Source organism: Choloepus didactylus, chromosome 27, assembly GCF_015220235.1.
Source record: "Choloepus didactylus isolate mChoDid1 chromosome 27, mChoDid1.pri, whole genome shotgun sequence".
Classification (NCBI taxonomy): domain Eukaryota; kingdom Metazoa; phylum Chordata; class Mammalia; order Pilosa; family Megalonychidae; genus Choloepus; species Choloepus didactylus.
The window spans coordinates 14,828,096-14,855,785 of NC_051333.1; the positions used below are offsets into that span (position 1 = coordinate 14,828,096).

At 56.2% G+C, this 27,690-nt stretch overlaps 1 protein-coding gene across 4 annotated transcripts in view; it reads left to right on the forward strand.

The window, feature by feature from the left end:
• Positions 1-27,690, forward strand: part of AKT2 (AKT serine/threonine kinase 2) — a 44,528-nt gene that overhangs the window by 4,154 nt on the left and 12,684 nt on the right. The window contains exons 1-4 of one of the 4 annotated variants that reach the window (XM_037819256.1): positions 13,141-13,279; positions 13,845-13,974; positions 18,744-18,890; positions 21,345-21,456. In XM_037819256.1, the coding sequence (XP_037675184.1) occupies positions 13,929-13,974; positions 18,744-18,890; positions 21,345-21,456 (305 nt within the window). In that variant the 5' untranslated portion in view covers positions 13,141-13,279; positions 13,845-13,928. Of the gene's footprint in view, positions 1-13,140; positions 13,280-13,844; positions 13,975-18,743; positions 18,891-21,344; positions 21,457-27,690 lie in introns of those variants that run through there. The other 3 variants (XM_037819255.1, XM_037819258.1, XM_037819259.1) reach the window with 3 other exon arrangements.

The window sequence follows — 27,690 nt, forward strand, 5'->3', positions numbered from 1 at the left end:
AGTTTGGAGCTGAGGTGCTGGGCAGTGAATTCAAGTCAGGTGCGGGGTTAGAGACTGACCAGCGTTTCTTTGGTTGGAGCGTACGGGCAGGCCTCCGAGCAGGTGCCTTTGAGCTGATCCCAGAATGACAAGATGAGCCAATCACGTGGGACGTGACGAGCTGGAAGAGCCTTCCAGGCAGAGGGAACCCAGTGCCGAGGTCCCAAGGCCCGAGCTTGGTGAGGTGCAGGACGGACATGGGCCTGTTTGGCTGGACAGAGAGGGGAAGGGAGAGGTGGGGGGCGAGGGGAGTGAGGCTGGAGGCTGAGAGGGGCTGGGAACTCAGGCCTTGTGGACCATGTAACGAGGAGTATGGAGTCTGAGTGGGAGTAAGCTGGTCGGATTTAGGGTGTTGGAAGGTGACTCTTGCTGGAAGGAGGGTCTCAGGGTCCTGCGGGGGCACGGGTCAGGGAGTTCTGCACGCCTCCCACTCCCCCCACCAAGTGAGAATCGCTGCTTTAGAGCCAAAAAAGGCCCCAGTGGTCGCCTCCCTCTTCTGCGGCTTCACTCGGTGTTCCCAGGTGTTCCCAGGAGCCCACGCTGTTACCTTTAGGGAAAGTTGGGGGGCAGAGGCAGCTCAGTGGGCTGGTTTTCTGCCCCTCCCTTCCAACCCAAGGCGCTGGGCTAATACCGAATAACAATGCAGAACCACAGAACACCTGATAAAAAACGGTCTGTGCGGTTCTGCCTTCCACTCAGCCTGGGTGCCGGAGGGCCTGCGGCTTTCCTGGTGCTGCCCTAGAAAGTGCAGGCCTCGTGGGCTCACCGGACAGCTGCGAGGCTGATGGGAGTCCAGGTCCTGAGCGATATTAGTGAGGCAAAAGAAATGGGGAGAGGGAGGGGAGATGATTATTTTAGCTGGGGTGGTCAGGGAGGGTCTCCCTGAGGAGGTGGCATTTGAGCAGAGCTGGGAATGTGGTGAAGGAGCCCTGGGAGGATCTGGGAGAGGACCCTTGAGACTGAGGAGGAATCTACTCAGATTCCCATTTTACAGCGGTGAAAACTTGAGGCCCGGAGAGGCGCCGTAACCTGTGCCATGCCGCCACCCAGGAAGTGTTGGGGATGGGATCCGAGTTCGGGCAGTCTGGGCGCAGAGTCCCGCCGGCACCTGAAGGCCCCGGTAACTGTCGGTGAGGGTTACTTCCACTCCTGCGTGTTACCCTGCGCCTAAGTACTTCATGGAGGAAACAGGAACTGGGGCTGCTGCTGTCCTGGGGCTTCTCAGAGCAAACCTCCCGGGGTCTCCAAAGCCCCTGGGACTCAGGGAGATGGGGAGGAGCATCTGTTGCGGCTGATGTCCCAGCCACCGGGGGACCGAGGGGCACCCCTGCCCTGGCCTCTCCTCCGGCTGGCTCCGCCATTGGGCCCCCAGGCCGCACGCTGGGGTGGTTCCGAGGCAGGCTCTCCTGGACAGCCAGCCAAGCAGCGAGAGGCCCAGCTGAGAGGCCCAGCCGGGGACACGGGCCTGGGAGCAGGACCAGGAGGGAGGGAGCGCGTGAGGGTGGGATCGCAGCCTGGCCCCCTGGGGCGGGACCTGCTGCCAACTCACCCCCGGCCCCCACCATGGCAGGGCCCTGGCGGGCTGGGTGCGTGGACTGAGGGACAGCAGGCTGGGGCCAGCAGACGGGGAGGCTCCGTCTATGTCAGAGGTCCCTGCAGAAAGTTCCTGGAGCCCAGCGGACTGCCTGGGAAGCTCATCCGCAGATGTTGTTTCTAAGGGTGAGGCCGACTTTCCTTGGTTTGCCCCGTTGTGGGCCCTTTCCTGACGGACTGGGATTGGGGCGGCCACAGCTCCCTTGCCCTCCCACCTCCCTGCCTTTTCCCTTCCCAGCCGGGCTTCACAGTTTTTGTGGTCTGGTGGCTCCTTGGCCTGCCCTCACCCAGCCTGGAGCGGCTCAGGCCACCACGGCTTAGTGGTCCGGCTGGGGGGCAGCCGCCGTGGATGGGAACTCTGCTCCTGGCTCGTGTCTCGGTTGCTGTGCAGTGCCTTATTTCATCTCTCCGAGGTGCCATTTGCGGAGCTGAAGGTGGGCACCTTGCTCTCTGGGGGCTGTGGGAGGACTCAGCTTGGGCTGCTGAGGAGGCGCCACTGTGGAGACTGAGTCAGGCTGGGTGTGGGTGGGCACCTGAGCAGAGAAGGGGCTCTGGGGGCAGCCAGCCCCGGCCTGCTGGCTGGCAGTGTGGGTGCACGTTCAGGGCCCGGGGCGGGGTGGCAGGTCTGAGAGCAGAGAGGCTGGGGTGCACCAGCTCCAGGCTGCACCAGCTCCCAGCAACCTCTGAGGTGACTCTCGTCCCCCTCACTTGGTAGATAGGAAACCAAGGCACAGAGAGACAGGTGATGTCCGCGTTATTGTTCTGAACAGCTAACGTAGCAGCCTCCCTGTTCAGGCACAGCCCTGAGCTTATACATCTGCTCTCAGGAAATCCTCACAGCTCCTCTTGTCCCCATCTTCCGGGTGAGGAGACAGGCACCAGGAGGTTCTTGGTTAGTGAGTGGCAGGGCTGGAACTGGGACCCAGCTCTCTCGGGGGTCCCTAGTCTGCCTTTTCATGACAGCTCCCCTGCCTCTGACGAGTAGTGCGGCCGGCGTCCCTGCAGAGTTGCTCTGTGAGGACATCTTTTGTGCTTTCCCTTTCCAACGGAGCTGGCAGAAGTAGGCCTCCATTGTCCCGGAGTGGTTGGCTTATCCCCGCTTATGCCTACTCGGGAGGTGGGTGTCCTCATCCCCTGGGGTGCTCCCCAGGGACCGGGGAAGGGAGGAGGGGGCAGGCCACCCCTTCCCGCTGCCTTGGGGTCTGACTCTGAGAGGACTCCGGGCCTTGGGTGCTGGTTGTGGTCACTCGTGTATTCTGTTCATTCACCAGATGGGTGTCAGTGCCCCCTCCGGGCCTGTGTGGTTCTAGCTGCCCGTGGGAGGCTCTCTGTCTAGTGAGGTGGCGGGGAAGCAGCACGTGCCCTCCGAGGTCCGAGCAGCGGAGGACAGGAGTGAAGAGCTAGCTGCCTTGGAGGGAGAGGGGCTGGGGAAGGCTCCTGAGGGGGGACACGAAAGCTAGCCCTGAGGACCTGAAGGAGGCCTGGCCAGGGTGTGGGAGCAGCCAGGCCTGTGTGAGGAGCTCGGGGAGGAGGAGGGCGGCAGGGCCCAACCCAGCAGGATGGGGGGCCGTGGTGAGGAGCCAGGACTGTGTCCCCAAAGAGGAGGGACAAAGTTGTGGGCCTGTGAGCAGGGAGTGACATTGGTGGGGAGGAGGCACATGGGGGCCCCAAAGTGGGGGCCTGGAGCCAGGGAGGGCAGGCGGGGAGGGACCTGTGAGGTAGAGGACGGGCGGTGGTGGTGGCTGAGGGAAGGAACAAGATGGGGTCCCCAGCACTGGGCCCCCCAGCTGTGTCTCCTGCCCTCCCAGGGCGGGAATCGCACATGTGTTTTGGGGTGGTGTCTGTGAGTTGTCGACTTTTTTTAAGTATGTGTTTCCATGTAGATGATGTCCTCGAAAAGTTAACGTAAGCACATTGTGAGTCATCTGGATGATTCCTTTATAACCGAGTAATGACAGTATAAACTGAGCCGCCGTTTCCAGAGCCCTGGCTGCCAGGCTCAGGATGGCCCTTGATTTGGGGGTTCGTCTTTTTGTAAGTGCAGCTGTCTTCTCACCTGCTGGCTTTATCCCCAGCTGCATGCAGAGCACATTTCTTGGGGTCCCCTTGACAACCCTGAGTTGTCAAAACATGTATCTTTTGAGATAAGCCAGTGCTCAGTCATGTTGGTGTTAAGATCCCATTTTACAGATGAGTAGGCTGAGGTTCAGAGTCTTGCAGCCCAGAAACAGTAGAGTCAGGATTTGAGTTGACCAACCCCTTACCTCGACCTGTATATGAGTTTGGGCCTCTGGGCCACTTCCAGGTCTCTGAGGTGAGCGGAGTCGGGGTGCAGGAGAGACTGTGTAGTGTGGGAGCTTCTCCTTGGTGGCCTGGGGTGACCCGGCCCCCTTGGGCACCTGAGAGTCACGAAGCCTGCATGGTACCCACTTCACCCCCACCCTCCTCCCGCCATCAGGCTCCGGGGCCTTCAGGTCTGCATTGTCCACTACGGCAGCTACTAGCCATGTGTGGCTGCATCAATTTAAATTGTTTAATTTTTAATTTAAGTAAAAATTCAGTTCCTCAGTCACACCAGCCCCAGTTCAGGTGCTCAGCAGGCACGTTTCTGTCACTGGAGAAGGTTCTGTGGGACAGCCCTGCTCTGATGCAGCCCAGCTCCTGCACTCACCTGCGTGTGACCCTGGACATGTGACTCACTCTCTCTGGGCCTCAGTTTCCTCTTCTGAAGAACAGGGATAATGGCAGCATCTACCTCACAGGGTGGCTGTGAGGTGAACGTGAGCCCTGGCCAGGCCTGGCACTCTGTGAACGCTCAAAAAATATGAGCCCTGCTTCTGGCCTGCAGCCTGCTTGCCCCTAGGAGCCGGCAGGGATGTTGTGGGGATGGGTGGGCCCTGCCTCAGCGCTCCCAGGGGTGGGGGGCAGGCAGACAGTGCTGATGTGGAGCAGCGCTTCCCAGAGCCAGCCTGGAGGGGCAGCCTGGAGGGGCAGCCTGGGTCTGCAGGTACCAGGGAGGGTAACTGGGTTGTGTGTGGGGGGGGAGCCAAGAGAAGGGAGTGGGAGGAGGTTCAGGCCAAGCCCCTCATCTGTAAAATGAGGGTCCATGCGTTTCCCAAGTGAGCTGGGTGATGGGGTGTTGCGCCAGTGCACAGGGCTTATTTTGGGGACAACTCCTGGAGAAGAAGTCAGGGATGTTGCCCCTGCCTCACTCAGCCCCCCACCCGCCCCCACACTTGGAGCAGGGGTTTCCATATGCTGCACCTCCAGCCTCTCCCTCGAGCTGGCGGTTTCCCATCTCACCCCAAGTAAAGGCCACAGCCCTATAGCAGCCTCCGAGGCCGGCACCACCAGGCCACCGTCCGCTGTGGCCACATCTGCCTCTCTTTCCGTGGAAGTCACAGTTGTCCCTCAGGCGGGCCCCTCCCTGGCCCTGGCTCTGCCCTTGACCTGGAGCACTTGGCCCCCTCGACCCTTTCAGGCTTGTGCTTGGGTGTCACCATCTCCGTGAGCCCTTCTCCCACGACCCTGCACTCCAGGCCTCCCAGACCCTAACCCTCCGGGGGCTACTTTAATTTCGCCATAACATTTGGCACCTTTGGGTTTGTGCTATAATTTCCTTATTCATTTTAATGTCTGTTCACACCACCACCCCAGGTAAACGCCCCGAGGGCAGGGAATTCTGTTTTGGTCACTGCTACCTCCCTGTGACCAGAGTGGTGCTGACCCAGAGCCAGGATTCAGTACATGTTTGTGGAATGAATGAAGGGAGGATGCTTGGTTTTACCTTCAGTTGGCAGAATTTTAGGCTCAAAACCTGTGGTTTGGTTTGCCACTCCCACCCTGGAATTCAGTTCCTCGATTGATTTCCCAAATGTTTGTCACCTTCCCGCTCTGGGCCTGGCCCGGTGCTGGGGACACATTGGGGACCAGGGCAGACCCGTCCCTGCCTTTGGCAACATCCGCCAGGTCGTGGTACCAGGGCCTGAGCAGTCGGGGTAACTGCTGTGAGGGGAAGTAAGGATGAGCTTTGAGGGAGGGAGCAATCAGGGAGGGCTTCTCTGAGGAAGCAGCCTTTCAGCTGGAACCTGAAGGGTGAGCAGGATTTAGCAGGTGAAGGTGGGGAAGAAGTGTGCTGGGTCGGGGGGACACCATGTGCAAAGGTGGTCCTTGGGTGAGAGAGTAGAGACTCTTCAAGGGACTGAGAGGAGGAGGAAGGGGTGGGTGGCTGGGTGGGTGGGGGATAAGACTGGCGAGCAGATGGGCTGGGCCAGGTGAACTCTCCCTATGGGCCTTGGACATGATCTCATGGGCACTGGGAGCCCAAAAACCCCTGAGTAGGGGAAGGAAGGACCGAACTGTTTTTGGGGGGATGCTGTGGTTGCAGTGTGGCATGCTGGGTGCAGAATGCACGTAGCCAGACTTGAATATTTGTCCTGAGTTCTGGGGGTACCACAAGGCCCTGGGTGGTGGCACGATGGAGCAGGAGTGCAGGGGGGCAGGGAGGAGAAGCACTTCTGTTCCACTGCTTATTCTTACCCCAGATTCTTTTGTAGCCTGCCCACATATTCAGCCTGCCTCCTTACCTACGTGCTCCAAGTAGACGGATGGGGGTGGTTGGGTGGTTGGGGGAGTGTGTGGTGTTTAGGAGAGAAAAAAAATGTCTTTAACGCTGCCTTGTCACTGAGAAGGTGGAATAGGTAAAAATTCCCATGTTACAGAAATGTATGATGTAGAATATGACGTCCCCTCATGGCCCCATCAGAAAAGAATATAGACATGGCTGAGCATTGAGCAATTGCTGTGTTAGGCTCTGTTTCCAGGGCTTTGTGGATTAACTCATTTAATCCTCACACCGTCCTTAAGATACACGTCCTATCACTATCCCTGATGTACGGATGAGGAAACTGAGGTGAAAAAAAGGGAAGTGACTTTCCCAAGGTCACACGGTCAGCAGGTGGTGGGCCCGGGACCAGAACGTGGTGTCGGCTTCTGTGGCCACCTTGGCCCCTGCCCGCAGGACTCTGCCTCGGTTCCTTCTTGGGCACAGCTTCATTCTGGTGTTTTTTCGAACATATACGTCCCTGTGCCCTCAAGTCTCAGGCACTGTTCGTGTAAGACCCTTCATGGACTGTGTAACTGCTTTTTGGAAAAGGACAGTGCAGGTGAAATTTAAAGGTGGGTTGCAAGATGCACGTCGGTTGCAGTAACAGCAAGGTGAGAAAATAAGTGTATGGTAGAATTGAGGTGTTGTGGTGTCTGTATTTTAGTGTTTCAGAAAAGGGGTCACGTGGGGTGTTCTGTCGTGCAGTGAGCCTCTGGCACTGAGCGCCAGTGGTCTTGGTGTCGGCACGTCGAGGTGGTTTTTGTCCCCAGGACGGCCGTGTTGTGTTGTGTTGAGGTGACGTACCCTCTCCCTGGGCTGGTGCTGCGCTGAGCCCATCACATGCATGAGCCGCCCTCTTCCTGTTGCACAGAGGAGGAAACTGAGGCTCAGGGAGGTGATGAAGTGGTGCCATGCGGCCCAGTGTGTGACGAAGCCAGGACCCCATGGCCAGGCAAGTTGTTTGACTTCTGTGCCTCAGTTTCTTTATCTTTCCTGTGAGAATTACATTCGTATGTGCCAAGCACAGGAGGGCCTGCCCCGTGGTAAAGCATTAGCTCATTCGAGTTACAATACCAGACCCCTTGTCTGGCCTGTAGCTTCGTTTCCCATCTTTTGCTATCCGGGCACAGTACTTAGAAGAGTGGTTCTCACTGGGGGTGCTTTTGTCCCAGGAGACATTTGGTATTGTCTAAAGACATTTTTGACTGTCCCAGCTCTGGGGGTGATGTTGCTCCTGCCTTTGGTGGGCAGGGGCCAGGGACGCTGCTAAACATCCTGCAGTGCACAGGGCAGCCCCTCTCAGCAGAGTTCTCTGGGCCAAAATGTGAGTTGTGCAGAGGTTGCAAAACCCTGCCCTAGAACCTTCCTTCACCAGCATAGGCACTTTCTGCAGGAAAAATTCTTCAGACAGCATGTACATTTCCCACATTAGCAGTTTTGCTCAAGTTACCTCCTAAAATGTTGGACCTACTTACGTGGACATGAGTGGCGAATGAGGGAATTGTTTCCCTCCACTCTCACCTAGTGTCTTTTTAAGGCCTTTCTCCTGAAATCCCCACACGTCATTGCCTGTCGTTCCACGGGTTCCTGTTGTCTCTGAGTTGATCTCCTGTGGGAGCTGTAGGGAAGGGGCCCGTAAAGGGCAGGGGTCAGGCTCCTTTGGGGGGACATGGATGGGATGGACGGGGGGCTGCTGACCCCTCGCTGAGCCTCAGCAGTGCCAGGAAGCAGCCCCGCATCCCCACTGTCTCCAGCTCCTGCCCTTCTCCACCTGCCACCCCTATCCCATCTGCGCTGTCTGGCCCGGAAACCAGGTCAGTGAGAGGGGGCGTGAGAAAAAAGGACTTAACAAGCGGCAAGGACAGGAATTTAATTTGGGAACGTCACTCAATATGCATTCATTCCACAAGTATCTATTAAGCACCTACTGTGTGCCTGGCGCTGTACAAGGCTCTGGGGATCCAGCAGTGCCCGAGAGAGCTGGAGGCCCTGCCCTTGTGGTGCTGACCTCGTGGGGAGAGGCACACGGTACATCGATAAGGAGGTGTATACAAAATGTCAGGGTGATAAGCGCATGTGGAGGGGGTGACCTGTCAGGGAGGCAGGGCGAGGCTGGTTTTGTCTAGGGAGGTTGGGGGAGGCTTCTCGGAAGGGGCTGTGTGAGCAGGGACTGAAGACTGCCGGTGGGGCCCCGTGGAGCGTGGGAGGAGGGTGCTCCTGACTGCTGCGGGGTGGCCTGGGTGTCGGCGGAGCCCTGGAGGGGCCAGTGCTGCCTAAGTGGAGTTTAGCGAAGTGAAGGGGGGACGGTGCAGATTCCACGGGGTCCTGTAGCTCCTCTGGGGACGTCAGTTTTCAGTGCAGATGAGGTGGGGGCTCTGACGTGGGTGTTCACGGGGTCCCCGTCTCTAGGAGGGGCGAGGGCAGAAGCAGTAGCACTCATCTAGGCCTCACAATCCATTCCCCAGGAGTCAGGAGCCACGGCAGCCCCCATTTGACAGGCGAGAAGGACCCAGGCCATTGCCAAGGCCGCCCGCTGGGACGAGGCAGCCAGCCCCAGGCCACACAGCAGTCAGACAGATGGAAATAAAAATGCCTCAAAGAAGTTTGGGGTAATTTACTCGAGTGTGGGAAACGTAAAGATAGAGTAAGTCCGGGCTGCCCTGCTCTCTGCTCCCAGCAGCTATTTTAAACAAGAAGTCTTTGTCAGGGCAGTGAAAGCCCCCGGGGTGGCTGAGCCCTGAGTGTGGGGCTTCTCCCGATTCACCCCGTTTCTGGGCCTCATGGTGCAGCGGGGCTTTGGGGGCCGAGCGGCCTGTGCTCCCCTCCCCTGGAGCCCAGCGAGGCCTCCACAGGGCGGCCTTCCCCTGCGCAGGGCCTCAGGGCCACGGCACCCCCGCTCCGCCTTCCTCTGGGAGCCCTGAGGCCTCCAAGGGGGCCGCCTGCCCAAGGCCACAGCTGGGGAGAAGCGGAGGCCAGGGCTGCCCCTGGATCCACCGGACTCGGGTTCCTCCTCCTCGCCCACGGGTGTCCCGTCCTTCCCAAGGTGGGAGTCGAGGCGGGCCAGCCTCCCTGGGCTGGGAAGACGGGGCACAGGCGCCATTTCACCCCCTCTGTGTCCTCTGGACTCCTCAACACTTGCACTGTTTTTCTTTTTCTTTTTTTTTTTTTTTTTATTTTTTAATTTAAAAAAATTTTATTTTTTACAGTTACTTCTTTTGTATTAAAAACCAGGAAGGTGTTAAATATACTTTATACAGTGCGGTGGAATGATTCACTGTAAAGAGAAGCCCTGTGGAGCCCCCACCCAGGTCAAGACAGGACTTTGTCAGCTCCCAAAAGCCCCTTCCTCCTGCCACCCCCAAACATAACCACTCTCCCGACTTCGGGGATTTTTGTTTCCTTGGTTTTCTGCTGAGTTTTACCTGCTACAGAGGCAGCCCTAGGCAGTTGGTGTCGTTTTGCCTGTTTTGAACCTGACATGAGCAGCCTCGTACTTGGAGTGTTTTTTTGTTGTGGCCGCTTTCTCTCAGTGTGATCGTCTCGCAGTTCAGTCCCCGTGGTTGTGGTTGTGTGTGTCAGTGATTCTCTCCGTCCTGCTGAGCGGCGGTCCCCCGCGTGAATTCCCCACGCTGTGTTTTTCCACCCGGCTGGGCTGCTCCCAGTTTGAGGGTTGTTGTCAGTAGTGTAGGCGTGAACATTCTAGTGTGTGTCTTTTGGTGAACAGATGCCCATGTTTCTGCTGGGGTCTGTGAACTGCTGGAGCGTGGGGTGGGTGTGCCTTGAGCATTAATTCTTGCTGCCAAGCAGTTTCCCGCCATGGCTGACCCACTGGGCACTCCCACCAGCTGTAGAGAAGAGTCCTCCACATCCTTGCCAACGCTTGGTGTTGTCAGTTTAAAAAATTTAGCTGTTTCCTGGTGGGCGGATTCAACATGCATTTCCTCGGAACCTGTGGGATTGTGTGTGTTTGTTGGGCGGGTGGGTGTCCCTCCCGTGGAGCACCCTTGCTCTTGTCACAGTGCTCCCGGGTGACTGTCCTCCAGCCTCCAGCTGCAGCTCGGGCCAGGCCCTCCATAGACCCAGGCCCGGATACCCCAGGCAGCAGTGAGCGGGGAGGGGGCAGAGCAGGGGCTCCCCGCCGAGGGGTGTGCTGCCTGCGGGCCCCCACATGCCGACCCCCCAGTTACAGAGGCAGCCCTCCTCCCCCAGCCTGGGTGTCCCCCGTCGGCAGCTCCCCAGCACACAGGCCCTGCTCTTGGCCGTGGCGGCTGGTGTTTCATCATCATGGGGCTGCGTCACAGACACCTCAGCTGAGGCACCACCCTCCGCGGGAGGACAGGGCAGGAGCCAGGCGGACGCAGGGGATCGTCACATTCCTCCCCTTGCTGTCGCCTCTGTGGCCGCCGGCTTCTCTGTCACTGAAATAAGAGTTGAAAAAGTGGCCCTGGTGTCCCCAGCCACCAGGGCCTCCATCCCGTCTCGGCTGGGAGACCTGAGGTGAATGCCTTCCCCTCGCTGAGCCTCTGCCCACCCCTGGGCGTGATGAGGGCCCTCTCGGGGGTGGCTGGGAGCGCTCAGGAGAGAATCCAGGAAGCGGCCTGCACCCTGCCTGCCCAACGCACCCAGCTGGCCAGTGTCTTTAGGGCCCTGGATCCCTGGTCACTCCCGCCCCACCCTGAGCTGCCTTCGCGTCTTTCTTTTTAATGACGATGGCCACATGGACAAGCGTTTGCCAGCACCAGGCTGTGCCGGGCCCTCTGCATGCTGTGTGGTCAATGCCAACCACAGCCCAGGGCTCCGCAACGTGAAGCCGTGGGGAGAGGAGAGCTGAGGGTGGACACCAGGCCTCTGTTCTTTGCCTTCCACCTCTGTGCTCCTTTGGGGCTCCGGGGTCCCTGATCTAGTCCTTTGCAAAGAATCTGAGCTGAATGTGTCCCGGGGGAAAGTTTGATGGCAGCCCCTGTGTTGGGGGGAGGAGCTCCCCGGCTCTCGGCCGCTGCCTGCCAGGCCACGTGCTCCCCTGCCCTCCCTCCGTTACCTGCAGCCACCTGCAGATCCAGCCGCCAAGCCCCCTCCTGCCTCAGGCGGCTGAGTGGCCCGTCCCCTGCTGAAATAGTCTTCCTTCCCTGCTGCCTGGCTCGCTCACTCTGAATTCAGGCGCCTGCTCACGTGGCCCCGTACAGCACGGCTAAATCACAGCCCGTTCCTCGCCGACCTTGCACCCTGCTTCCTTTTCCTTCTCAGCACCTCGCCACCACTGGATGTGGTCATGTGTGTGCTGCTGTGTTGTCTGCCTCCCCTCGGGAGGGTGAACTTGGTGAAGGCAGGGGTTCTGCTTAGAGACGGCCCTGCAGATGGCGCCTGGGGCTCAGGGTGAGCTCAGGAAAGCTTGGTGGTGGGACCAGACCCTGGAAATGTTTCCTTGCTGTGTCTGATCCTGGCTTGGGGTCTCCTGGGGGAGAGTCGGGTTCCTTCACTGTGAGCTCAGCAGGCGGCTCTCCAGTGCCTCCTCGGGGCCAGACACTGCTGGTCTCCTGGAGAGTGTCTACAGTGTGGGGAGCCATGCCTGAGGGGTGCCCAGAGAGCACCCAGCACAGCTGCTGAAGTCAGGAACGCTTCCTGGAGGAGGTGTTCAGCTGAGACCTCCGGGAGGAGGGGAGTGAGCCCTCAGAAGGTGCAGAGGATGGTGGTGCAGGGGAGGGGCCTGGAATGGGGGGGAAGCTGGAAAGGGGGTGGTGGCTGGGGTGCGATGATCGTCATCATGGCCATTAGCCTTTATTGAGGGCTTTCTAGATACCAGGCTCTGTGCCCTTCAGTGCACCACTCATGTGGGGCGTCCTCAGTGGGGGAAAGACTTTGTTCTGTGTTGTGAGGGTACTGGGGAGCCATGGAAAGGTTTGGACGAGAGAGACGGGGTCACATATAGCTGGAGCGTAGATTGGAGGGCTGGAGAGCAGAGGTGGGAACCCAGGGAGAAGTTGGGGCTGTACTGCCCACGGCGGGTGGGAGGTGACGACGAGCCACTCAGAAGGCCCAGGGGACAGGCCATGGGGACTGACGGCTGAGCAGGGGACAGGAGGCAGCCGAAGGGAAGGTCAGCCGGGGCCAGATCCTGAAGGGCCTTGAATGCCACCGGAGACGCTTGGCTTTTTTGCCGATGACAGTGGGGAGCCATGGAGAGGTTTTGAGCAGGGGAAGGACAGGGTCAGGTGCGATGGTCCCTCTAGCTGCTGAGTGGGGGGCAGGTTGGAGAGAATTGGGGGAAGCCCAGGGAGTTGGGGGGCTGGGACCCTAGAGGAGGAGGGCAGTGCTGGGCCTGGACCAGGCTGCAGGGTGGAGGGAGAGGGCACGATGGAGAGCAATGCCACCTCGGAGGCCCGGCTGGCAGGGTGTTTGAGAGCAAGGGCTCTGGCAGGCCTGTGTGATCGGGGTGCCGGCTGCACGCCCCTCAGGGTGCCAGTCATGCTCACAGGGAGCCCCTTGTTCTTGCTCCCAGTCCCGAGTCGCGGTCTTTGCAGCTCTGAGCCCAGATAGTGGTTTCTCACCCCTGGTCTGCTTCCCTTTCCCCGTCCATGTTGCTTTCCCTCCTGCTTCGTCCCACTCACCTCCCTTCCCTCTGCCGGCCGGGCAGCCTGCCACCGTCACATGCCAGGCACTAGTGTGTCCGGCCCACCCGCTCCCCCGGGCACGGGAGAAAGCTGATGCCCACGGTGTCCCTAGAGCCAGCTGCCGCTTCTCTGGGGGCCCGCGTCGCTCCTGTCCAGCTGTCTGCAAATAACCCCGGGCCAGGAAGGGCGCAAGGCGCCTTGGGCTCCAGGGCCCCCGTCCAGCCCGCGGCTCCAGGTGGGGCCCAGCTGGCGGCTGCCTCATTCACGCCCTTCTCACTCTGCTCGGGAACCTGAGACGGAGCAGCAGCCTCGGCGTCTGTCAGTCTGTCGGCTGCTGGTCCCCGAGGACAGAAGTGGAGGTTTCAGGGAAAGGACCGGGGCCTTGGTTGAGCCCCCAGAACTGGCTGCTGGGCCCCAGACAAGTGTGAACACAGTAGGTTGCTTTCTGGTTTAAGACCCCACTGAGGCTTGTTAGAGAGTCTGTGATCTGGTTGGGGCAAGGAGGGGACAGTCTGAGGGAGTGACATGGGATGTGGGGGTACTTGGTTTGCTGAATGTGGCAGGCTGGTGGCTCCTTGGTTTGGAAAGGCGGCGGGGAGAGTGTATGTGTAGTGAGGGTGGGGGGTGGTGAAGGCAGTTGCTGGTGGTTTTGGGCACCTCCCTTGGGTGCCAGGGCTGCCTGATTCTTCCGGGGTTCCCTCAGCATTGGGCATGGGACTGACATGGGGGAGGAGCTGAAGTCACCTCGATGCCTGTCCAGTCAGTAGAGGCGGGTGGAGGGGCCGCCTCCGCTCAGCACGGGTGTCCTAGAGCGGGGCCTAATCTGTGCCCAGACCAGGGAGCTCTACCCCCTGACTCTCGCCCACCGTCACTGGCTCCACCCGGTGCATGGCGAGAAAAGCAGGACGAGGGGCTCCGGAGCCAGGCGTCCTGAGGGAGGGGGCTGGGGCAGCCCCCCTCGCCCTCCCACTCTGACAGGCTCCTCTCTTGTCTTGCAGACTGAGTTCTGTCCACGGCACCTCCTGCATGTCCTGCTGTCCTGAGCTGCCCCACACTAGGTGACAGCGTGTCACGCTGCCACCATGAACGAAGTGTCTGTCATCAAAGAAGGCTGGCTCCACAAGCGTGGTAAGGGGCTGCTTTTGCCCACTGGCCGCATGTCTCCCCCTCCTGTCCCCTGGCTCTCTTACTGGCAGCTGGTGCCTTGAGAGGCAGAGGTACAGAGTCTTCACCAGCTTGGGCCGGGAACCAGCATTCCATGGCTCCACCTGCCTGTGTGGACACAGTTACTTGCAAGCCCAGTTCATGGAATCCTTCAGAGAGCTTCTGGGCAGGGGCCCTGTGGATCTGCCTGGGGCTGGACACCCTGTCTGAGCCCACAGACTGGGGCTTGAGCTCTGCCTCTGTGTTAGTGATATCGTTTGTAGCCCTGTCTCATAGATGAAGCTGAGGCTCAGAGGAGGGACACCACTTAACTGAAGTTACCCAGTGAGGCGATGTTCAGCATTCACTCATTCCGTAAATGCTCATTGAGAGTGTGTGATCTGCCAAGCCTGTCCTGTCTCGGGACACAGTGGTGCCCTTGAGGAGCTTGCATCCTAGTGGGGAGGCAGGTGACAGACAAGCAGCTGAATAACTAGACGTGTCATAGAACGTCAGGTGGTGACAGGTACTGTGGAGAGAAGTAGGAACCAAGAAAAGGAAGGCGCTGGAGAGAGGGCAGTCAGGGGAGGCTGCTCGGAGGAGGTGACATTGAACAGAGGCCTGGAGGAGGTGAGGGAGCCACACAGATAGGATAGCCGGGTGTCCCAGGGGAAAGGAGCAGCGAGGCGGGAGTGTGCTGGTGTGTTCTGGCCAGTGTGGCCGGAGCAGGGTGAGCGAGGCTGAGAGGGAGGAGGTGAGGAACCAACCATGTGGGAGGGAACTGTGTCAGACCCCGCAGGCTGCCGAAAGGACCTTGGCGGTCACCCTCTGTGTGGTGGAAAGCCCTGGAATGTTTTGAGCTAGTGGGGCATGATCTGATTGGACAGATAAAGAAACTGAGGCCCACAGAGATGAAGTCACAGGGAAGAGATTCACCCCCCCACTCCCCACAGGGCTGTCTGTCCCCAGAAGCCGTGCTTAACGGCTTTGCTGAGAGCCTGCCTTGTCTCTGGCACTTGGGAGTGGAGGAGATAACGTCCTGGCTTTTGTGGCCTCCTCCTAAGGAGGAAGGGTGGCAGGCCAGGCAGTGGCTGCTTTCTATACACTTTCCCTCAGCACATGTTTCCTGAGCGCTAGTGGGTTCCAGGCACTGTTCTAGGCACTGGGGGTACAGCAGTGAACCAGACAGGTGGAAATCCCTGTGTTGCTTTCTTACATCCCAGTGGGTAGGGCAGACAGGTGTGCCTGGGACAGGCGTGCTGAGAAGAGCCAGGCCCCATGAGGAGGCTGGGGGTGTGAGGCAGGGGCCTCTCGTGGGTCGGGCAGTCAGGGAGGGCTCTGCCAAGCAGGGCCATTTGAATAAAGATCTGAGGGACGCGAGGGAGTGAGCCTCCTGGTTAACTGTGGCCAAGCAGGGGGCAGAGGGTGCAGCCCCGACTGCAGAGGAGAAGGAGGCTGGCATGGCTGGCCCTGCATGCCCAGGAGAGGTGCCACCCTGCCGCCCCACCCCCACCCCCGACACCGAACAGTGATGGAGGATGGAGGCGGCTCCCAGAGACAGGCCTCGCCATCAGCCGAGCGGGGCAGACCCATTTCCCCCTGCCCTTTCTGGGCAGGTGTGGTATTCAAGGCCCCTCTGGCCTCAACCCCTCCTCCCCAGACTGAGCCCTGAGTTTGGGGCTGTCTGTGGAGCTTTTCTCCTTTCTCTCTCTTTCTTTTTGGAGCTTTCTGAACCTTGGCAGATGTCAAGGTTCCAACCCTGCTCTGCCACTTCCTCTTGGTGCAACCACAGGCATGCTCTGTCGCCTCTCGGAGCTGGGGTTTCACATCTGTAAAATGGGCTATGAGCCCAGGCCTCAGTGTCTGCTCCTCGAAGGCAGGGATTTTGTCTGGGTTTTCACTGTGGTCTCCCCAGCACCTAGAAATGTGCCTGGCACACAGAGGTGCTCTGTAAATGATTGTAGAACAAACAGGATATGGGTTGTGCAAATGTGTTAGGATGTGCAAAGTTCTCAGACCTCCATGCCTCAGTGTGATTTTTTCCTGAGGCCCATGGGGTACAAGGAGCCTTGGAGTTTACCCTGGGGATTGGGGAACTTGTCTCTTGTCTAGGCCCAGATGATGGGGTTAAATAGGTCTCAGACCCTCCTGGGGCTTCGGGGTCTCCATCTATGCTGGTCCCTTAGAGGTGAGCTGGTCCCAGGCCTGCCCTGTCTGCTGGGGTGGCCTGGCTCAGACACACCTGCTTTTGGTTGGCACCACACACACACGCACATGTGTGCATGTGAGTGCACACACAGTCCTGGGCCTCCCTGGTGCCTGTCATGCTGAGTCGCAGCTGGCAGAGGTCGGTGAGGCAGAGTGCTCCCTGCTGGCTTAGCTGCTCTGGCCCCTGCGCTGTCCCACCCTCCCGCTGCTGGTTATGATCACAGTGGTCCCCGCTTGCTGAGGCCCACCCCAAGGGGGCGCTTGGCCCTGCACTCGGTGAGAGTTCGGTACTATCTTACAGCCCGGGAAGTTGAGGCTCAGAGAGGAGAGTGACTTGCCTCAGGTTTCAGCCAGGAGGTGGCAGAGCTAAGGTTTGGGCTCAGGCCCCCCGACTCCTGGGCCAGTGCTCTCAAGGCTGTCACTCAGGAAGGCTTGCTCCAGGAACAGATGGGGTGAGAGCAGGGTGCTGGCCCCATTGCCAGCACAGCCGCAGCACCCCATTGTTAGCAGCGCACCAGTCCCCTGTCCCATTTGCTGGTGTAGGGCCAGATGGCACGGTGCTGAAGAGTATGGGCTCTGGGCCTGGGTCCCCTTCCTAATGAGCCTCATTAATAGCTGGGAGCCTTGGGCAAGTGATGGAACCGCTCCCGGCCCCCATTTCTTCATCTGTGAAACAGAGACGATGATAGTGTCTACCACATAAGATTGTCGTGAGACTGTTTTTCTCTCTTAGGGTTCATTTTTTCCTTGGCTTGTTACTGAAGGTAGAAAGCATATGGACAGGGGCCTGGGTAACAACCTCCATTACAGTGGCACCCACTTCAAGAAATAGAAGACAGCTCCCAGAAGCCTCTCCATGCCCCTCCCAGCAGGAAGCACGCTCCTGCTTTGTCAGCATCCATGAGTTCTGCTGGTTTTTGAACTTTATGTAAATGGAATCACTTATTATCTACATTTGAAAGAATTTAATCATTTTAACCCTATAAGACCCTTAGGAGAGTGCCTGACACCATGTAACCCTGTATTGCCAACAGGAGCAACACCCCAGCCATCAGTAAACGGATGCCCCTCTAAGAGGAAACAGAGGCTCAGAGAAGTGAAGTGACTTGTCAGAGGTCACACAGCGATACAGCTCAGAGTCTGCTCTGCCATCCTGCGTGCCAGGGGAGTCGAGGGCCTGGCACAGTCTTTGATGATAAGAGCATCTATTATGCGCCTGTGGTGTGCTGGGCCGTCTGCTGGTTGTCATCTCTCTCTTTTTAACAACTTTATGAGATATAATTCCGATACCATGCAAGTGCACAACTCAGCAGCTTTGTGCTCTATTCACAGGGTCGTGCATCCATCATCATAGCTGATTTTAGAATATTTTCATTACTCTGAAAAGAAACCCAGCACATCTTAGCTGTCACCTCCCTACCAATCTCCTTGTCCCCCCACTCCCTGCAGCCACTAATCTCCTTTCCATGTCCATAAATGTGCCTGTTCTGAACATTTCATAGCAAGAGAATCATGCAATTTGTGGCCTTTTGTGTCTGGCTTCTTTCGTGTAATGTTTTCAGGGTTCATCTACATGGCAGCATGTATTGCTTCTTCCTTTCTTTTTACTGCCAAATAATATTCCATCGTATGGAGAGATCACATTTTATTTAAACATTCATCAGTCGATGGACATTTGGGATGTTTCCACTTTGGGGCTGTTATTATAATGTTGCTTTGGACATTGGTGTACACACTTTTGTGGCGACGTATCGTGTTTCACCACCTTGTTTTAATTCTTAACAGCCCCCTGAGGAGTGGACTCTTGAAATTGTGTGCATGTGTATATATGTGTGTGTACACGCAGTGCTTGAATATTCATGGTCAGAGTGAGAAAGCCCCAATGCAGTCAGAACGAATGGAACCAATCCTGGAGGCCCCTACTGGGCCTGGCAGGGGCTGTGGGGCACTCAGAGGGCTGCAGCAGTGGTTGTGCCCAGCCTGGCACCGTGTTTTTTGACATTTGATTCCTTGCATGGCTGTGTTGGTGCATACCAGCTCTGCTCTGAGGCTCGGAGAGGTAAGGTAGCTGCCTGCAATTCTGAAGTTAGGAGCCGAGAAAGCCTGAATCCTGACCTGTGCTTTTCTGTTCCCTCCCTTCATCTCTTGAGGCCCCCATCCTCCCCCTTCTCCACCTTCCCCCCTGGGGTTTGGCCTGACAGGGCCACAGGGCATGTGTGTTTGGAAGCCTGGGCCTCCCCCGGGACTGCGCCACGCGTTGGCAAGGCTGGCTTGCTCTTGGCCGCATGCAGAGGCAGCTGGCGCCCTGGGACACTGCAGCAGACGCCTTCCTGCCAGGCATGACCTCTGGATCACTCGGGCCCGGCCCAGCGTCCTCGCCTGCATCAGCAGGAGCCGCCTCGAGGGTTGTACTGGGAGAGGCACACTCCTGCCTGCCCTCCTGCCTGCCCTCCTCCCACCGAGCTGCCCTTTGTGAGCCACTGTCATGCCAGGACCCAGCCCGACCTTGTCCTGACCTCTCCCCCTCCCCTCCTGCCTCGTTTCAGGGGAATACATCAAGACCTGGAGGCCCCGGTACTTCCTGCTGAAGAGTGATGGCTCCTTCATTGGGTATAAGGAGAGGCCCGAGGCCCCCGACCAGACCTTACCCCCCTTAAACAACTTTTCTGTTGCAGGTGCGTCCCAGAGGCAGGGTGAGTTGGGGTGCTCAGGGGTGGCCTGGCAGGTCTTGGGGGTCACGTTGGGGCTTGGCTGTTCTTGAACAGCTGTGGGCCCATCTGGGGCCTTTTCCCACCCTTCCTGATGGCAGCTGGGCCTGGAGGGACTCTCCTGGTAGGAGATGGAGAGCAGGAAGAAGGGGGAAGCCAGGGTCTCTCCCACAGCCCTGCCTCGGGCAGCATCTCCTCTGTGGCTCCGGCTCCAGGCCCCCAGGCTCCTGTGGTTCCAGCTGGTGTCAGGTGCCTCTGGCTCCTGGACTCTGGTGACAGCCCTCCTTGCTCTGTCCCTCTAGCCTGAAGGCGGCCGTGGCCTCCCACCCAAGCCGACCGCATGGCTAACTTCCTGTCCTTTGTCCCCTCGGTGGTTCCTGAAGTGGTGCTTCTCTTTCTGGCTGGACTTGACCAGTGAAAGGTTCATGGGCCCAAATTCCTCACCTTGGGCTTCTCTGAAGGCCTGGCCCTGTCTCTGTCCCCCAAGTCCCCGATGGCTCCAGTCACCCCAGCTAGGAAGGAGAAAGAACCACGATGATAAACACAAGCTGCCATTTAGTGAGCCCTTATCCACGCCAGGCACACTCTGAGCCCTTCCCCTAGATGAGCATTTAGTCCTCAGCGCAGCACCATCGAAGCAGCTAATGTTTAGCCTTATTTTACAGGTGAGGTCACTGAGGCTTGTCAAGAAGCAGCAGTTGGCCCAGAGCTCCACAGTAACTGGGTGGCAGAGCCAGGACCTGCCTTACAATCCCTGGCCTTGCCTCCTTCCCTCCTTGCTGATTGAATCAGTCGGCAGGTCCTCATTGTTCCACCTCCAGAGAACAGTTCAGAGCCACCCCCCATCTCCACTGCAGCCCCCCGCCCTCTCCCACTAAGGTCCTTGCTGCAGCCTCTTCCCAGATGCACCCTCCAGGGATCTCTCTGGAATGCAGCCCCAGCCACCACCCTGTCCTGTTTAAAGACTTTTCCTGTTTGGTTTCCCCAAGGCACTTTCTCTGGTTTGCTAATGCTGCCGATATGCAAAATACCAGCAATGGGTTGGCTTTTATAAAGGGGGTTTATTTGGTTACAAATTTACAGTCTGAAGGTCATGAAAATGTCCAAATTAAGGCATCAACATGAGTATACCTTCACCAAAGGAAGGCCAGTAGCGTCCGGAAAAGCTCTGTTAGCTGGGAAGGCATGTGGCTGGTGTCTCCCGATTCCGGGTTGTGTTCTAGCTCTTCTCTCAGCTCCTATGCGTTCTTCAAAATGTTGCTCTTGGGGTGTTTTGTCCTCTCTTTGCTTCTTCGGAGCAAAGTGTAAGTGAAAGTCTGTTTTCAACGGCCGTCTCCAAAATGTCTCTTTTGGCTGCAGCAGTGAGCTCCTTCTGTCTATGTGTTCTTATAGGACTCCAGTAATTTAATTAAGACCCACACTAAATAGACAGGGCCTCACCTCCATGGAGAAAATCTGATCAAAGGTATTATCCACAGTTGGGTGGGTCACATCACCATGGAAACAACCTAATCAGAAGATTCCAACCTAATCGACACTTGGATTAAAGATCATGGCTTTTTGTGGGGGACATAAAATGTCCAAATGACACAGCACTGGTGACCACAGCATCTAGCTTCTCACCTGAGTTCCTGTCCTGAGCAGCTTCCTGTATGTCTCTCCCTGGATGTCCCCTGGGCCCCTCATAGCTATCTCATCACGAACTGACCTTCACGTCTCTCTCCCCGCCAACCTTCTCCTATCCTGTCTTCTTCTCAGGGTTGGCCCTGCCACCTCCCCATCCCCTGCACGTTGTCCTCTTGCTTCCAGCCTACTTACCTGCCTTTTCCCCTCTCTCCCTGGCCTTGCTCTAACCCATCCTGCCCCAGCCTCCTCCCTGGACTCCCAGCCTCGGGTCTCACCACCCACAGGGAAGCTAGAGGGGTCTGTCTAAATCTATTCCTGTCCCTTCCCTGCATAACAGCCTACCATGGCTCCCTACTGCCCTTGGGACAAAATCCAGATTCTTCCCCATGGCCCGAGCCCTGCCCACCTCTCCATCCTCTCATTTCTCACCTCTTCACACTTAAACAGCGTAATTTGCCATTCCCTGAGTGTGTGGGTCATCTCTCCACTCTTGGCTTCTCGGTGTGTCCCTCTACCTGATGAAGTTCACTTCTTCCTTGAGGGCTCAGCACAGCTCCGCCCTTTCCTCGTGACTCCCCAGGCTGGGTTGGGTGCCTCTTCTGGCCTTCAGCACATCCCTGGACTCCCACCATCACAGCCCCGACCACTGAGCCGTCACTGTCTGGTGACTCTCTGTGCCTTCCCCCTTCTCCCTCTGTCCCTGGGCTTTGAGCCTTGTGAGGACAGGGCTGTGTCACTGAAGAGTTCCCAACCGCACCTGGCATGGACCGGGCATGCCTCAGTCCTCTCGCCCTCTCCTCCCTCTGCCTGCAGAATGCCAGCTGATGAAGACCGAGAGGCCGCGGCCCAACACCTTTGTCATTCGCTGCCTGCAGTGGACCACAGTCATCGAGAGGACCTTCCACGTGGACTCTCCAGATGAGAGGTGAGGGGTCCGGGCCCCGTGCGGCCGCCCTTCGAGAGTGGGCAGGCCCAGCGTAAGCTGATTCCTCCAGAACCCTGCACGGGAGTTTGCAGGCTACAGCCCTTCCAGTGTGAGGGTCTCCCGGCTGGAGCTGAGAGCTGGGGTGCTTGGGGGCTGGCATTATCTGGAGATCTGCAGAGGGCCAGGGGGTTTTGGTTAGCATCTCTGTTGCTTTTGAGAGAGCTTTTGCTAAAAGATTTCTTTCATATTCAGAATAGATGGTAAAATATTCACCTAGATCAAAAATCAAACAGCATAAGGAGGCATATGTGAAAATCTTCGCTCCCATGAGCCCAGCCCCCCTCCCCAGAACTTGCTGCTGTTCTGATGTGTCCTCGCCAAGTTTCTTCACCCACAGTCTGGCACAGACTGAGACTTTTGCTCCCCATCCACCTTGTTGTTTTGCTTTACACCAAAGGTAGCATTTTGCATACACTGCTCTGAACTTGCTTTTTTTCATATAACAGTATATCTTGGGGAATCTTTCTGCTTCAGTATATAGAAAAACACTTTTGCTGCCTTCAAAAAATTTTTAATAGCTGCATATGTATATCCCAAAACTTATTTAGCAGTTCTTTAGTAGTGGGTACTAATGTCAGTGGTTGTTCCCAGCTCTTTGCTCCTTATAAACAATGCCGCAGTGAAGTGTTGCACTCACCTTGCCTGACGTGTAGGTAAATCTGTACAGTGAATTCTTAGGCATGGGATTGCTGGGTTACAGAATATGCAATCGTAATTTTGAGAGATGATACTAGTAGGGGTTGTGCTAGTTTTATGCTTCTACTGGCAATGTCTGAGAATGTCCCCACAGCTTTATGTTTTCAGACATTTGGATTTTTATCAGTCTGATCAGTGGGAAATTTGTGTAATTTGAACTTGCTTTTCTTTCTGGGTGAGCTCGAGCATTCTTTCATGTGTTCAAGGGCCATTCAAGTTTTCTTTTCTGTTCATATTTTTTGTCCATTTTTCTACAGGGTAATTGGTCTTTTTCTTATTTATTTCTGAAAAATCTTTATCTGTTAGGGAATTTGGCCCCTGATGGTGAGTGGCAAATATTCCTTTTCTCACTTTGTCATTTTGGAACTCGCTTTGAGAACAGTGCTTCCGGCGAGCCCGTGGGGTGAGGCTGCAGCTGACCCTTGGAGAACTTAGAGCTGGCTGCCGTGGTGGGCGCGTTCTGCACCCATACTGTTCAAGAAAGTAGCCACTAGCCACTTGGCCACTGAGCATTTGAAATGTGGCTGGTGCAACTGAGGAATGACTTTTTTTTTTTTTTTAATTAAATTCAGTTTTATTGAAATACATTCACACACCATACAATCATCCATGATGTACAATCCACTGTCCACAGTATGATAACATAGTTACGCGTTCATCACCACAGTCTATCTCTGAACATTTTCCTTACATCAGAAAGAACCAGAACAAGAATAAAAAATAAAAGTGAAAAAAGAACACCCAAATCATCCCCCCATCCCACCTCATTTGTCCTTTAGTTTTTATCCGCATTCCTCCACTCATCCATACACTAGATAAAGGGGGTGTGATCCACAAGGTCTCCACAATCACACTGTCACCCCTTGTAATCTACATTATTATATAATTGTCTTCAGGAGTCCAGACTGCTGGGTTGGAGTTTGGTAGCTTCAGGTATTTACTTCTAGCTATTCCAATACATTAAAGCCTAAGAGGTGTTATCTATATAGTGCATAAGAATGTCCACCAGAGTGACCTCTCGACTCCATTTGGAATCTCTCAGCCACTGAAACTATTTCGTCTCATTTTGCATCCTCCTTTTTGTCAAGAAGATACTCTCAGTCCCACGATGCCGGGTCCACATTCATCCCCGGGAGTCATACTCTGCGTTGCCAGGGAGATTTACACCCCTGGGGTTCGGGTCCCATGTAGGGGGGAGGGCAGCGAGTTCACCTGTCGAGATGGCTCGGTTAGAGAGAGAGAGGGCCACATCTGAGCAACAAAGAGGTACTCGGGGAGACTCTTAGGCACCATTACATACAACTTTAGACTCTCCTTTGTGGTAATGAGCCTCATAAGGCAAGTCCCATACTCGAGGGCTCAGCACATCAAACCGCCAGTCCCGAATTAATTTTCATCTTAATTTTAATTTAAATGTAAATTGTCATTTAGTGGCTACCCTCTTGGTTGTCGCAGTTCTAGAGCATACATAAAACAAATTTACAAAACTCGCTACTACCCAGAATTATCGTTTCACACTATTCCAAGATTAAAAATGTATTTGCCTACCAAGGGGAACAGAATCGCTGTCTCAGGCCAGCTGAGGGTGTTACACAGTCGAAACCTGGGGATTGAAACAGACCGCAGCGAGAGCCAGTTGAGATTGACAGGTGCACGGGACCTGGATGTTACGTTAGGCCGAGTTTCGGAGAGTGGGTAGGAGTTGGCCACACAGATAGAAAGTAGAGTGTGACTCCAGCAGATGGGAACAGCAAGTGCCAAGACTTGGATTGGAAACAGTCAGTGCGTTCCGGGGACCACCAGTGGCCCTGAGTCTCTAGAGAATCAAGGAGCCAGGGGATCTGGAAAGGGGGGTTGTGGAGACACTTGAAGCTGGGAGAGCCCAGTGGGGCCTTGGGCTCCAGACAGAGATCCCCACAGGACTTGGCAGGTGATTAGTAAGTTGGGATTATCATGAGATTGTTAAAATTGAGCAAGGAAGCCCTTGATTGAGCAGTACCTGGAACAGAGTTTGCAAGCATTTTAGTAGGTGAGCAGATGGCACATTCTAGTTTCCATTTTAGCAAGATAGTAGCCCTTTGCTGCAGGGACGAATTCTTTTATGAAGACTGGGGAGGGGTGGGAAAAGAGGGGGACGGGGATGGAGAGCCCCTGCTTTCCTCCTTGTCTTAGCACCTGCTCCTGGAGAAAAATCTGGGACTGCCTTGCGACCAAACCCCAAACTGCAGATTCCTCACCTTAACCTGCCAGGGAGGTTGTGAGCCAGAAACCCAGCAAGAGGGACGCCACCCCTCTCAGGCTGAGCACTGCTGTCCCCACTGGCCACCCGCTCCTGGCCCTGAGGTGGGCTGGCTGCTCTTGAGCCTGGGGAGAGATGACGGATGACGGGTGGGGGTGCCGAGGGCGGACAGGGAGCCTTGCTGGTGACTGACCAGTGCTTGGGGGCTGCAGTGCCCTTACTGGGCTCCTGGTTGCCTCGTGCTTCCTCCGTCACCTCTCCACATGGCAGCTAAGAGGGATCCCCCACCCACCCCTGCCACCCTGTTTCAAATGTACAGAAAAGTTTAAAGAATAGTACAACGAGCACGTCTCCCCACTTCCCACACCTAGATCCAGCAATTCAGCATTGCCACGTTTGCCTCGTCTAGCTGTATTTTATGCTGAATCTTTTGAACTTATGTTCATTTATCAGGATACTTTACTCTTTAAAACTCCAACAGACATCTCCTAAGAATAAGGACTTTCTCTCACAAAGTCACGATACTGTTGTCACACCCAAGATGGTTTGGGTAATGTCTTTTCCCTGATGTCTTCTCAGGATCTGTGCCTGAACTTGAATTTTCCAGTTGTCCTCAAATTGTTGTCCTTGGATTTTTGAACTGGGATTTAGTAAACATGTATGCTCTCCCTTTAGCCTATTTTAATCTAGTTCAGCCCCTTGTCATGACACTGATTTTTCTTTTTCTTTTTTTTTACAAGACCAGGCTAGAATACCACACATTTTAGAGGTCTCATATTATGTGTTGCCTTTTGGTACCTGGTCCCTCTCTCCTGTATTTCCTGTAACCCAGAGATTAGTTCTACAAACAGGGTTGGTGAGCTATGGCCCAGCCTCCTGTTTTTGTAAATAAAGTTTTAATTGGAATGCGGCTGCTCCCATTCAGTTCTGAATTGTTTCTGGCTGTCTCTGCCCTATGGTAGTAGAGTTGAGTAGTTGCAACAGAGACATATGTTCTGCAAAGCCTAAATACCTACTATCTGGCCCTTCATTGAGAAAGTGTGCCCACCCCCGGCCTCAGCAGGGATACTTAGTGGTGCATCAGATTAGTGTGATGTTTGCCATGTAAATCTTACCATGTCATTTCTCTGCTCAAAACTCTGAGTGGCTTTTAGTTGCCTCCCACCCACCCCTCGAAAACTCCAAAGTCTGCCATAGCCTACAAAATCCTGCATGAGCGGCCCCCTCTCCAGATTCGTTTCCCACCAGGGGCACCGCACTGCTCTCTGCTGTTCCTTGAACACGCCAAGCACACCCCCCCTCGGGGCCTCTGCGGCTGCCCTTGGTCTGGGGTCCTCTTCCCCCAGACGTGAGGATGGTTCTCTTTCACATCACCAAGGTCTCTGCTTAAATGCCTGTCCTCTGTCCTTCTGTTGCCCAACTTTGCTTTATTTTCCTTCACAGCACCTATCCACATTTCATATTTACTTATGCATGGCACAAAAATATTTACTGAGTGAAGAAAAGAATAATTATAACACATTCTGTTGAGTTAAGCCCTGTTCTAAGCATTTTACATGTATTAATTCATTTTATCCCCCCAACATCTATAGGAGGTCCTTCCTCATCTCTCACAGAGATAATGATGGTAAACTGAGGCACAGAGAGTGGTAGAATGAAAGAAAGAAGAATAGCTGCATGGCCTGATTTTCCTCACCGGGCAGGGCTGGGTCAGGACCAGCCCACCCAGCCACTCAGAGGCTGTCTGTGAATGGGGTGGGCCTGACGTCCTCTGGCTGCAGAGCCCTCTGGGTTAGAGAAGGGTGGCGAGTAGGGGGAGACGACCTCAGTTTGCCAAGGGGCTGCTGGTTTCTGAAGCAGCGAGGAGGACTGGCTTGTGCACCCCAAGGCTCCCTATGCCCGAGTGTTCTGCTCAGCGTTGCCACCGAGGCTGGGCCCATGCTCTGGAGCCCGATGCTTGCTGTGCCATTTTCTCAGGGGGCCACGGTTCCCTGGTTTTCATAAGGAGCAGATGAGGAAGTTCATGTGAAAGTGCTCAGCCTAGGTCCCACGGCATCACCCAGCACACAAGCTTGTGGGTGCCATTTCCCTCCTCCATCGCCACTGCTATCAGCGCCACTAGTCTCCTCTCTGTTTTCCACTGTCCACTTTTGCTGCCCTCAATCTGTGACCCGTGCAGCAGCCGCTGACTTAAAACAGAAATCGCAGCCTCTTGCCCCCTGCATTAAACCCTTAGTGCCTTCCTGTGACGCGAGGGGTTAAGACCCTGCTCCCTGACGTCCTGGTACCTGGCGTCTGGTGGGGCCGGCCCTGTCCTCCCTGCCCTCCTGTGCCTCCGCCGGCTGCAGCCTGACTGGCCCCTTTGCCTTCCCCCACCCAGGGGCCCTCACCACGCTCTGCGCTCTGCATGGCCGCCTCCTTCCCTCCAGTTCATTTATTTCACAGATACGTGCCGGGTGCCTGTTCCAGACACTGGGGATGGTCCATGTTTCCAGTGATGTCCTTCAGGTCCTGGCTCACGTGCCACCTCCTCAGAGAGGCCTTCCCGGGCTGCCTTCTGAGGAGGGGGTCCCTTCTCCAGTTCCTGCCTTTGCACTTTTACACGCTTATCTTCCCCATCAGGCTGGTACTCCACTGGGGCTCATTCCCTGCTGCATGCTCGGTGCCCGGACCACAGTCTGGCCCACAGAAGGTGTTCAATAAATAAAGCCGCACGAATGACTGACTGAGGGGATGTACGGATGAGAGGGTGGGTTCTCACAGCAATCCTTGGAGGGACTCTGGGCCAGCACTGCTCTGGGAGCTTTAGGTCCAGTGCCTCATTTACCCCTTAGACGACCCTGTAGCTCTTACTTTACATCTGAGCCCCCACCTGAGGCACCGGAAAGTCAAATGACTTGCTCAGCATTGCCCGCCAGGAAGGGGCAGAGCTGGGATTCATGCCCAGGCCATCTGGCTCCACCTGTGCTCTCAACCACTGTTGTGAGCCCCAGTTTATGGCCAACAGAAGCCTGAGAATTTAGGCCACTCAGTGTCACACAGCTCACTGCCCTGTGCCCTGCCTGGTGATGTGTGGCCCCCTCTCCTGGTCCCCTCCTGGAGTGCCCAGTGGGACAGGTGTCCTGGGGAAGGAGAGGAGCCTGGGTTCACGTCGCTGGGCCTCTGCTGGCTGGCTCTGTAGCTGGGCATGTGCCAGCCTCCTGGCTGCTGCTTCTCATTTGTAGTCTGCATTCAAATAA